This window comes from Oncorhynchus masou, chromosome 29 (assembly GCF_036934945.1).
Source record: "Oncorhynchus masou masou isolate Uvic2021 chromosome 29, UVic_Omas_1.1, whole genome shotgun sequence".
Classification (NCBI taxonomy): Eukaryota; Metazoa; Chordata; class Actinopteri; order Salmoniformes; family Salmonidae; genus Oncorhynchus; species Oncorhynchus masou.
This window is the reverse complement of record NC_088240.1, coordinates 24,547,214-24,560,206: the sequence shown is the minus strand read 5'-3', so window position 1 is coordinate 24,560,206 and position 12,993 is coordinate 24,547,214. Positions and strand designations below refer to the sequence as shown.

At 44.4% G+C, this 12,993-nt stretch overlaps 1 protein-coding gene across 7 annotated transcripts in view; it reads right to left on the bottom strand.

The window, feature by feature from the left end:
* Positions 1–12,993, bottom strand: part of lrch1 (leucine-rich repeats and calponin homology (CH) domain containing 1) — a 148,877-nt gene that overhangs the window by 49,927 nt on the left and 85,957 nt on the right. For all 7 annotated transcript variants that reach the window (XM_064944345.1, XM_064944344.1, XM_064944346.1 and 4 more), the window contains exons 3-4: positions 8,351–8,477; positions 7,732–7,837 (exon numbers count right to left, since the gene is read on the bottom strand). In XM_064944345.1, coding sequence (XP_064800417.1) covers positions 7,732–7,837; positions 8,351–8,477 — 233 coding nt within the window. The remainder of the gene's footprint in view (positions 1–7,731; positions 7,838–8,350; positions 8,478–12,993) is intronic.

Here is a 12,993-nt window from a genome sequence, read left to right as displayed (position 1 = left end):
GAGTGATGAATATGTGTGTGCGTTAAAGAACCAAATGCTGCCCGCGGCCAGTGACGGACTTCTACGTCACAGTCTCCTCATTGAAAACATCAGAAGCTCTTCAAAGGTAAATGATTTTATTTATTTGGTTATCTGGTTTTTGTGAAAATGTTGCGTGCTAAATGCTACTCAAAATGCTATGCTAGCTTTGCATACTCTTACACAAATTAGTCAATTTCTATGGTTCAAAAGCATATTTTGAAAATCTGAGATGACAGTGTTGTTAAGAAAAGGCTAAGCTTGAGAGCAGACGCATTATTTTCATTTTATTTGCGATTTTCAGAAATCGTTAATGTTGCGTTATGCTAATGAGCCTGAGGCTTTAGTCACAAACCCGGATCCGGGATGGGGAGTTTCAAGAAGTTTAAGAAGAGCCAATGCAATGTAACCTCGGTGAAAATGAAGATGATATACGGTATGCATGTCCTGTTGTAACCACTGTACTTGAAAGATCAAGAAACAAACATATGTGCAGGGTGAAGGTTGAAGGGAAAGAGGTTGAAGCACTGCTGGATTCCGGCAGTATGCTAACCCTGGTCGTTGCAAGCCTAGTGCCGAATCATAAACTGGATACAAGACAGGATATCAGTGTTACATGCATTCATGGGGATACCCGTCTGTACCCCACGGCCTTAGTTTAAAAAAAAAAATTTTTAACCTTTATTTAACCAGGCAAGTCAGTTAAGAACAAATTCTTATTTTCAATGACAGCCTAGGAACAGTGGGTTAACTGCCTGTTCAGGGGCAGAATGACAGATTTGTACCTTGTCAGCTCGGGGGTTTGAACTTGCAACCTTCCGGCTACTAGTCCAACGCTCTAACCACTAGCTACCCTGCCGCCCCAGTGAGCATACAAACAGAGGACGGTCTGCTGGATTATGAGGTCGGTGTGGTCCCAAAGATGCCATATGATGTAATATTGGGTAGAGACTTTCCTAACTTTGCAAAGTTAGGCCACAAGAATGGCATATTTGAGAAGCCAACAACTCTGACCAAGCAGGAAGAAGCATGGGGCCTTCAACCAAAGCCAGGAAAAGAGGTCTCCCAGGGGACAACATCACAAGTGCTAGTAGGGGAGGAGGAGGATGAAGTGGCAAACCTCGCTGATAACGAACAGCCCGGTACTAGTGGGGCTGGGGTCGGTCTGAATCCAGAGGACGACGATCTAGAACCCGCAGACCTGGCAGGTTCCTTGACTAATTTTGGGACGGCCCAAAACCAGGATCCAACCCTGCAGCAAGCCAGAGCAGATGTGCAGGTCGTAGATGCTACTCCCATAAATGTTGGTATGATGCCTAATAGTTTTCCCCACTTCATCATGAAAAGGGGTTTGGTGTACAGAGTCTCGAAAATAGGGGTTGATGTGGTGGAACAGTTGTTGGTTCCCACTCGGTACCGGAGGACAGTAATGGATCTAGCTCATGAGCACATTCTGGGTGGACACCTTGGTATCGATAAAACCCGAGACCGGATTGTAAGGAGGTTTTACTGGCCAGGAATTCAAGCTGAAGTGGCTCGGCATTGTGGAGAGTGCCCGGAGTGCCAGTTAACAGCTCCCCGACCAGCTGTTAGAAGCCCGTTAGTGCCACTCCCCATAATCGAAACACCATTTGAGAGGATAGCGATGGATTTAGTGGGCCCACTACCCAAATCCGCCAGAGGGCACCAATACATTCTGGTCATTCTAGATTATGCCACTCGCTACCCAGAAGCCATTCCCCTTCGGACGATGGCTTCCAAGAATATTGCAAAGGAATTAGTGCTCTTGTTCACCAGGGTAGGGGTTCCAAAGGAGATCCTTACCGACCAGGGGACCCCCTTTATGTCCCGAATTATGGCGGACCTTTGTAAACTGTGGCAGGTGAAACAGTTGTGGACATCGGTTTACTATCCTCAGACGGACGGGCTGGTCGAGAGATTCAACCGGACCCTGAAGTCAATGCTCAGGAAGGTAATCGATAAGGATGGGAAGAACTGGGATTGCATGTTGCCGTATCTGATGTTTGCCATTAGAGAGGTTCCTCAAGCCTCGCTGGGGTTTTCTCCCTTTGAGCTGGTATATGGGAGGCATCCCCGGGGAATCTTAGACATCGCCCGGGAAACCTGGGAGCACCAATCCACCCCGTATATTAGTGTCATAGAGCACGTCACGGCAATGCAAGACAGGATAGCCACAGTCATGCCCATCGTCAGAGAGCACATGAGACAAGCACAGGAGCACCAGCGGCACACCTATAACCGGCAGGCTACCCTGAGGGAATTTCAACCGGGAGATAAGGTGTTAGTGCTGATCCCCACGGTAGAGTGTAAACTACTGGCCACATGGAAAGGACCATATGAAGTACTGGAGAGAGAATAGGAGAAGTCAATTATCGGATCCGACAGCCAGGTCGACGGCCCCAGGAACAGATTTATCACATAAATCTGTTAAAATCATGGAGCGAGAGAGAAACACTAATGGTCACATACCCCACACACACTCAGGATACAGCCGAAGTAAATATCTCACCCACTCTGTCCCCAGCACAAGTACAGGAAGTAAAGACCCTGATCCAGAAGAACAGAGATGTGTTTTCAGAGGTACCTGGCCGAACTGAGGTTACGGCTCATGATATCGTTTCCCTACCAGGGAGAAAAGTGAGTATGAGGCCATATCGGGTACCCGAGGCTCGACGGGCCGCGATTAGAGCAGAGGCGGAGAAAATGTTGACAGCTGGAGTGATCGAAGAGTCACATAGTGAGTGGTCTAGCCCAATTGTGATGGTCTCCAAGCCCGATGGGTCTTTGCGGTTCTGTAACGACTTTCGGAGGGTAAATGAAATCTCCAAGTTTGATGCCTACCCCATGCCCCGAGTAGATGAACTACTGGAGCAAATTGGTAATGCTCGGTACATTACGACTCTTGATCTGACAAAAGGGTACTGGCAAATTCCTCTGACCCCCAGGGCCAAAGAAAAGACAGCCTTTGCAACACCTGACGGTTTGTTTCAATACACCGTCATGCCATTCGGCTTACACGGGGCCCCAGCCACCTTTCAACGGCTCATCGACAAAGTCCTAAAACCGCACAAAGCATATGCCGCAGTTTATTTAGATGACGTGGGGATCTACTGCCCAGATTGGGAATCCCACTTACCCCGGGTACAGACAGTGTTAGACGCCCTTAGAAAGGCAGGGCTCACAACAAACCCTGCCAAGTGTTATGTGGGGTTAGAGGAAACAGAGTATCTGGGATACACTATGGGAAGAGGGTTAATCAAACCCCAACATAAGAAGGTGAAGGCAATTAGAGAATGGCCGAAACCAGTAAATAAGAAGCAGGTTCGAGCCTTCCTAGGGCTGACGGGTTACTACCGAAAGTTCATCCCAAGTTATGCCACAGTGGCCGCCCCACTTACCGACATGACTAGAGCCAGAGGGCCAAACATGGTCAAATGGGATGAAAGGGCCACCAAAGCATTTAGGACATTACAGGAGGCTCTCTGCTGTAATCCAGTGCTGGTGGTACCAGACTTTGAGAGAGAGTTTATGGTTCAGACGGATGCCTCAGAGGTCGGCTTGGGAGCAGTGCTATCCCAAGAGGTAGAAGGGGTGGAACACCCCATCCTGTTTTTAAGCAGGAAGCTGGAACCACGGGAAACCAACTACTCAGTCGTTGAGAAAGAGGCGCTGGCAGTAAAGTGGGCTCTAGAAAGCCTGAAATACTACCTGCTGGGGCGCCACTTCACCCTCATCAGTGACCATGCCCCACTCACCTGGATGCATAGGGCTAAAGAGAAGAACGCTCGGGTGATGCGGTGGTTTTTGAGTCTCCAACCGTTTCATTTTGACTTGAAACACAGAGCAGGGAAGGAAATGGGAAACGTGGATGGGTTTCTAGGGGGTCGGATCTAGGGGGAGAGATGTGTGGCAAAGAAGGGGGTCGAGTGGTAAATGGCAGATATGTGAGAGCAGAACTAATAAACGGGCTCTGCCCGATCACTAAAATGGCCACCCCTGTCAGAACTACAGATCACAAAAGTCCCAGAAGCAAGGGGAACCCTCAGAAGGTGGAGCCAACCCACAGATAAAGGGTCAAGAAAAACCAGGAAGAGGAGAAGAGAGTGCTGGAAGGATCTATGAACAATAGAGAAAGAGACAATAAAGATTGGCTGGATTTACCGTGTATGAGCTGGACTGTTTTGGACTTACCTGTTGGCGTTTGGACCTGGACCTACCGAGAACCCGATTCGTGTACCGAACTCTGCTATATTGACCTCGCCTACGGCCTGGGTGGACCAGGACGGAGAAACAAACACGCAGGTACTGTCCTGTTCGAAATAACTCTCATTCTTGGGTGATTTGGTGACAGTTTACCACTTAGTTTGTGACAAACGCTCCTAACCTTGAAGAGGTTTGCCACAGGCAACTGCACCTCCCTCAACCACAAGGCTCTCCAGAGGTTTGTGCGGTCTGCACAACACATCACCGGGGGCAAACTACCTGTCCTCCAGGACACCTACAGCACCCGATGTCACAGGAAGGCCAAAAAGGCAATCAAGAACAACAACCACCCAAACCACTGCCTGTTCACCCCACTACCATCCAGAAAGCGAGGTCAGTACAAGTGTATCAAAGCTGGGACAGAGAGACTGAAAGACAGCTTCTCTCTCAAGGCCATCAGATAGTTAAACAGCAATCACTAACACAGAGAGGCAGCTGCCTACATACAGACTCGAATCATTGGCCACTTTAATAAATGGATCACTCGTCACTTTAAATGATGCCACTTTAATGTTTACATATCTTACATTGCTAATCTCATATGTATATATTGTATTTTATACCATCTACTGCATCTTGCCTATGCTGCTCGGTCATCGCTCATCCATATATTCTTATTCTTTCCCTTTACATTTGTGAGTATTAGGTAGTTGTTGTGGAAATGTTAGATTACTTGTTAGATATTACTGCACTGTCGGAACTAGAAGCACAAGCATTTCGCTACACTCGCATTAACATCTGCTAACCATATGTATGTGACCAATAAAATTTGTTTTGACTTGATTAGGGATGGTGCCAGGTTTCCTCCAGACGTCACGCTTGGCATTCAGACCAAATAGTTCAATCTTGGTTTCATCAGAACAGAGTCTTTAGGTGACTTTTGGCAAACTCCAAGTGGGCTGTCATGTGCATTTTACTGAATAGTGGCTTCCGTCTGGCCATTCTCCCATATAGGCCTGATTGGTGGAGTGCTGCAGAGATGATTGTCCTTCTGGAAGGTTTTCCCATCTCCACAGAGGAACCTTGGTCACTTCCCCGACCAATAACCCAGAATAACAAAGTGAAAACAGGTTTTTTGAAATACTTAAACATATTAAAATTTAAAAAACTAAAATACCTTATTTCCTTAAGTTTTCAGACCCGGAGCAAACTTGCTCCAGAGCGCTCACAACCTCAGACTGGGGCGAAAGGTTTACCTCCAACAGCACAACAACCCTAAGTACACAGCCAAGACAAAGCAGGAGTGGCTTCGGAACAAGTCTCTGAATGTCCTTGAGTGGCCCAGCCAGAGCCCGGATTTGAATCCGATTGATCTCTGGAGAGGCCTGAAAATAGGTGTCCAGTGACGCTCCACATCCAACCTGACCGAACTTGAGAGGATCTGCAGAGAAGAATGGGAGAAACTCCCCAAATACAGGTGTCCAAGCTTGTAGCATCATACACAAAAGACTCAATGCTGTAATCACTGTCAAAGGTGCTTCAACAAACTACTGAGTAAAAGGTCTGAATATTTTATGCAAATGTGATATTTCCATTTAAAAAAATATATATATATTTAAAAAAATCTAAAACCTGTTTTTGCTTTGTCATTATGGGGTATTGTGTGTAGATTGTTTTTTTCCATCAATTTAAACAATTTTAGAACAAAGCTGTAATGTAACAAAATGTAGAAAATGTCAAGGGGTCTTAATGGTCTCCAAAGGCACTGTACAATGTCATTCTAGACGATTCTGTGCTTCCAACATTGTGGCAACAGTTTGGGGAAGGCCCTTTCCTGTTCCAGCATGACAATGCCCCCATACACAAAGCGAGGTCCATATAGAAATGGTTTGTCAAGATCGGTATGGAGGAACTTGACTGGCCTGCACAGAGCCCTGACCTCAATCCCATCGAACACCTTTGGGATGAATTGGAACCCCAACTGCGAGCCAGGCCTAATCGCCCAACATCAGTGCCTGAATGCTCGTGGATGAATGGAAGCAAGTCCCCACAGCAATGTTCCAACATCTAGAGGAAAGCCTTCCCAGAAGAGCGGAGGCTGTTATATCAGCAAAGGGGGGACCATCTCCATCTCCATGATTTTGAAATTTGACATGCAGGTGTCGACATACTTTTGGTCATGTAGTGCAACTACACCTGCATAGGCTATAGTCTACTTTATTTAATTGAGACCAACACACCCGATCTCTAATGTACTGAACTTGGAGCAGCAAGAATGATGACAGCTACAACTGCTACTTTTGCATATAGGATATAGGAGGCCGATTTGCCAGCAGAGACAAATACATGAGTAGCTACTATCTTGTTAGTGGCTACTATCAATACATATTGAAAATGAAAAGGCACAATGCTCGCTCACCATAGCAGCCTAACCTAAGAGCGCGTTGTCTTTTCTTTTTAAATTATTACATTTTATTTGTTTACCCCTTTTTCTCCCCAATTTCGTATCCAATTGTTAGTAGCTACTATATCTTGTCTCATCGCCCAACTAGGAGAGGAGAGGTGAGCTACTGAAGTTGAAACAGCAAATTATGTGTGTGAATAATGCTGTATGTGTTTTGATGAAATAGGTAGGCTCAGGCTAACGCATACAAAGCAGAATAATTACTGTTGCCAAATAATATGTGGGACAACAAAAATATTTTAATCGCAAAGTCATCTGTCTGACTGCCTGCTCCCGCCACCCGCAGCATGAAAAATGCAGATAGCGCCACAATGATCTCTGTCGGGACACGCAGGTCCCACGGGATGCCCTAACTGTAACCTCAAATTCCAAGACCATAAATCCCGTGGCGGTTCGCAACTCAAAACTACCTCTAGAGTGGGTGTGTCCAAACATTTGACTGGTAATGTATATATCCACACACACACATCTTTTAACAATATATTTTCCTTCATTATTATTTTCCGCTAACCCTACCACCCTCTCCCCTATTTGAAGTAAACTAATGAACAACACAGGCTTCTACTTCCAGCTTATACACACTATATACATTTTAAGGACACAATCTATTTTACAATAGTTATATTTTGTTTGGTTTTTGTCTTGTCCTTCCTCTACCCTCAACCTCTCCCATCTATTTCTGATGTCCATCCATTTTGATTTGCCATATATTGTTCAACTGTGTTGCTTTACAGAAGTTCGGAACCTTTCTATTCTCATAGTTTCCACAGATTGTAATTCAAAGACAAACATAGAATTCCTCTTTAGGTAACTGGTTCTCTAAATATTCTGTGATCCACCAAAATCAGCTAAATAAACAAACGATTGTTTCCAAACACAACCAGACATGACCCAGACATGACCCAGCTGCGACAAAACATCCGAGTCTCTTCGTGACCCATCTGGAAAACACTTACTTAGGTTTCAAAACTCACTTACAGGAAAGACATATGGCAGGTAATATGGTTTAATGGGTCTAAACTTACCTTCAGGTAGGACACAGAGCAGGTTCCTGCGGACATTGAGTTCTCGGAGGGCCTTGAGTCGGCCGATGTGACGGGGCAGAGCAGTGATCTCATTACAGCTCACATCCTGCAGGGGGCACAACACACTGAGTTAACTCACACACAACTAACGCTTTACTGGTGGGTGTGCAGGATTTTGTTCCAGCCCTGCTCAAACACACCTGATTCATCTAATTAGGGTCCTGACGAGTTACAGATAAGAGAATCAGGTGAGTTAGAAAAGGGTTGGTCTGCTCACCCAGTAACTCTCCAGGAGGATCGTTAGTCACCCCTTGTGTACAAGAGCTACGGTAAGGACTGGGGGGTTGTATGGCTCAAAACACATCCATAATAAATGCTTCCTATTCCACTGTTCTTCCCAGTCTCCTCACATGGAGTCAGACAATGTCTCCCCTTTCCTCGCCTTCCCTGCTCTAGCTGCATGAGGGCCGGACCATTAATTTCACCCCTCAGTGGAGAACAGAACAGTTACATAAGGCCTGGCTGGGAGCTCACACAGGAAACGAAGAGCTGAGTCAGAGACTGGCACACACACAAGAGAGAGAGAGAAAGAAAGAGCAAAAGAAAGATAATCTCTTACCAGCTCCATGAGGCTCCTGAGCTGTCCGATGGCCTCAGGTATACACACCAGTTTGTTGTTGCTGGCAATGAGGACTCGTAGGGGTAACCCACACAGGGAGGCTGGCAGAGCACACAGCTGGTTCCGACTGTGGACACAAACACACAGAGGCATTATATTACACACCAGCAGAGAGATGCAGATCAAAGAGCGATACATAGGATGTCCAGAGTGTCTACAATCTAGACCTGACGACAATCCACTTGGATACACTTCCATTTAAAAAATAAAGTGTCAGATGTGTGATGGACCTTGCGTCATGTACTCTAATATACATGAATATGACCCCATACCAACTGAATCCATTTCCTTAAAAGGGGAATATCACCCTGGCTCTGCCACGGCCTATAGTCATTACTATATTAACAACATTACGTTTTTATCATAAACATCACAATTATCCAAACCACAAGCTAAAACTAGCACATTTTCATTTCACTGGTAGAATCAGGAAGTGCATACGGAAAGTATTCAGAAATCTAGATTGTTACTTTACAGCCTTATTGTAAAATTGATTCAACTGTTCCCCCCCCCCCCCCTAATCAATCTACACACAATATCCCATGACAACAAAGCAAAAACAGTTTAGACATTTTTGCAAATGTATTAAAAATAAAACAATGAAATATGACATTTACATAAGTATTCAGACCCTTTACTCAGTACTTTGTTGAAGTACCTTTGACAGCCATTACAGCCTCGAGTCTTCTTGGATATGATCCTGATTCAGATGACCATCCTACCCATGCTAGATTACGGAGACAATCTATAGATCGGCAGTTAAGGGTGCTCTCGAGCAGCTAGATGTTCTTTAACATTCGGCCATCAGATTTGCCACCAATGCTCCTTATAAGACACATCACTGCACTCTATACTCCTCTGTAAACTGGTCATCTCTGTATACCCGTCGCAAGACCCACTGGTTGATGCTTATTTATAAAAACCCTCTCCAGAGATGTTCGGTCGGGTTCAAGTCCGGGCTCTGGCTGGGCCACTCAAGGACATCCAGAGACTTGTCTCGAAGCCCCGCCTGCATTGTCTTGTCTGTGTGCTTAGAGTCGTTATCCTGTTGGATGGAGAACCTTCGCCCCCGTCTGAGGTCCTGAGAACTCTAGAGCAGGTTTTCATCAAGGATCTCTGTATATCTTTCCCTCAATCCTGACAATTTTCCCAGTACCTGCTGCTGAAAAACATCCCCCACAGCATGATGCTGCCATCAACGTAGGGATGGTGCCAGGTTTCCTCCAGATGTGACGCTTGGCATTCAGGCTAAATAGTTCAATCTTGGTTTCATCAGACGAGTGAACCTGGTTTCTCATGGTCAGAGTTCTTTAGGTGACTTTAGGCAAACTCCAAGAGGGCTGTCATGTGCCTTTTACTGAAGAGTGGCTTCTGTTTGGCAACTCTACCATAAAGGCCTGATTAGTAGAGTGCTGCAGAGATGTTTGTCTTTCTGAAAGGTTATCCTATCTCCCCAGAGGAACTCTGGAGCTCTGTCAGAGTGACCATCAGGTTCTTGGTCATCTCCCTGACCAAGGCCCTTCTCCCCCGACTGCTCAGTTTGGCCGGGCGGCCAGCATTAGGAAGAGTCTTGATGGAAGAAAGAAAAATGGAAGAAACCATCTTCTTCCAATTAAGAATGATTGAGCCCACTGTGGTCTTGGGTACCTTCAATGCTGCAGAAAGGTTTTGGCACCCTTAACCAAATCTGTGCCGATACAATCTTCTCAGAGTTCTACGGAGAATTCTTTTGACCTCGTGGCTTGGTTTTTGTACTGACATGCACGGTGGGACCTTTATATAGTCAGGTGTGTGCTTTTCAAAATCATGTTCAAATAAATGAGTTTAACACAGGTGGACTCCAATCAAGTTGTAGAAACATCAAGGATGATCAATGGAAACAGAATGCACCTGAGCTCAATTTTTATATATATTTTTTATTTATTTCACCTTTATTTAACCAGGTAGGCCAGTTGAGAACAAGTTCTCATTTGCAACTGCGACCTGGCCAAGATAAAGCAAAGCAGTGTGACAGACAACACAGAGTTACACATGGAGTAAACAATAAACAAGCCAATAACAAGTCAATGACACAGTAGAAAAAAATAAAGTCTATATTCAGTATGTGCAAAAGGCACGAGGTAGGCAGGCAATAAATGGGCCATAGGAGTGAATAATTACAAACAATAACAATAATTACGAGTCTCATAGCAAAGGGTCTGAATACTTATGTAAAAATATTTGTGTTTTATTTCTAATACATTTAAAAAAAAATCTAAAAACATGTTTTTGCTTTGTCATTATGGGGTATTTTTTGTTGATTAAATTTGGATTTTCTATTTATTTAATCCATTTTAGAATTACGCTTTATCATAACAAAATGTGGACAGTTATGGGGTGTCAATAATTTCCGAATGCACTGTACATGGTTATACCCAACAGGAGAAAGACCTTGTCTATTTCCTTATGTAAACAAAAGGTTTTTTAATCATTTTTAACCAATTAAGGTTCAGAGGGTAAAGGCAAAGTGCACTATCTGCATTCTAAGAATGTAATGGCATAATTCAGGGATATTCCAGGGAGGGGGGGGGGCTCAGTCCGGGTTTCAATTTACTGTTGAGAATTAGAATAACAGAATACACAAGGTGCAATTTTGAAATGAAAAACATTTTTAGATTGGCAAGCTAGCTGCTGGACTGTGTATCAAAACGTGTAGTAAACATGGTCAACTTAATTGATAACCAGTTTTGATAACCAGTGACCAAAACTGCGGGGGCCGCTAAAATCTTTAACTCAATGTTTAAGGTGTGTGTGTGTGGGGGGGGGGGGTCTGGATGCCGAGAAGCAGACCCACGAGCCACTGCAGCCACTCATGAGGAGTTTTTTGTGGCTCCCACCCCCAAAGTTGCCCATCCCTGACATATTCATATTAACAGTACATGTAAATGACTCCGTGTGTGTGAAGTGCTGTACTGTAGTGTTTTCATGATACCAGAAATGTTTAGGTACAAGGTATAGTATCATGATACTCAATACCAAAACAATAACACAGCAAATAAATAAAGCATATTAGCCAGTCACCGAGTGACACTTGATCCAGACAGAAACTCCGCTACTGCTCTGTTAAATCGTTGGGCATCTTATCAGTTCAATATCATTCCATTAGATATGTTTTACGTCAACATCCATGTTGTATTAATGAATCAATTCTACAATCAATTTGACTCTGTTTTTACCAATCCGGCCGGGATGGCGCAGCTGTCTAGGACACTGCATCTCCGTGCTAGAAAAGTCACTACTAGGGTTGCAAAGAGAAGGATACTTCCTGGTAAGTTTTCCACTGCAAGTTAAGCTCGGGAATTTGGGGAATGTTACTTAAATTGATCAAATAAGTGAGCTTATAGCAGTGAACCTTTTTCGTGGGATACACATGAGGCAATTCTAGGTCTGTGGCATATGTTGGTTAAACTATCCCCAATTCAATGGAATTGCAACCCTCTGCATGTGCAGTTCACTCTTACATCACATGTGCAGCTGATTCTCAAGATCTTGCACACTTATGAGCCCCAGTTTGGATTACAATACTGGGTGGGGTGAATATGTAAATAGTAGGCTACAGCAAAGTGTGTTTAAATCATTTCTAACTTGTTAACAATTTCTGCTAGTTAGTTTTTGCTACCATGTGTGTTTTAGCTTGCTTGAGCCTGCTAACTGAGTGTTAATTCAACTGTTTCCATACATGTTTCATTTTAAAACATTTATCTTACAAAGGAGTTGTTTAATCTAACTGCTTAACTATTGATCTGTACATGGAATTGTATTTGTTTGTTTACAAATGTTTACTTACAACAAGCAACCTCTGACAAAAGTCCCTCTACTTCTATTCGAGGTGAAAATGATTAATCAGACACCTTATCGATAGCAACAGCTCATGGTCCTCCTGGAATCAGAAGTATTTTTTGACTCAATGAATGTCTTGCTCGAGCTGTGTATGCAACTGGTTCACCTCTGATGCTCACAGGCAATGTGTATTGGAAGAGATTTCTGAATGTTCTTCGCCCAGCATGATTAACTAAATCATCGCCGCCCCTCAACCAGTATTCTACAAGAGCACAGACACACCGGCCTCTACATTGCAGATGAGCTGAAGGCAGTCATCAATGACCTTGGACCACAGAAGGTATTTGCACTGGTGACAGACAATGCTGCGAACATGAAGGCTGCTTGGTCTAAAGTGGAGGAGTCCTACCCTCACATCACACCCATTGGCTGTGCTGCTCATACACTGATTCTGCTCCTCAAGGACATCATGGCGCTGAAAACAATGGATACACTACGAGAGCCAAGAAATTATTAGGTATGTGAAGGGTCATCAAGTTATAGCAGCAATCTACCTCACCAAGTAGTGAGAAGAATAAGAGCACCACATTGAAGCTGCCCAGAAACATGTTTGACAGTCTCCTGGAGGGGAAGGAGTCTCTCCAAGAAATGGCCATAACACAGTCTGCCGATATGGACGGCTCCATCAAGAGGATCCTCCTGGATGATGTATTTTTGGGAGAGAGTGGTAACTCTATAACCTATAGCAGTAGCCATTGCACAGA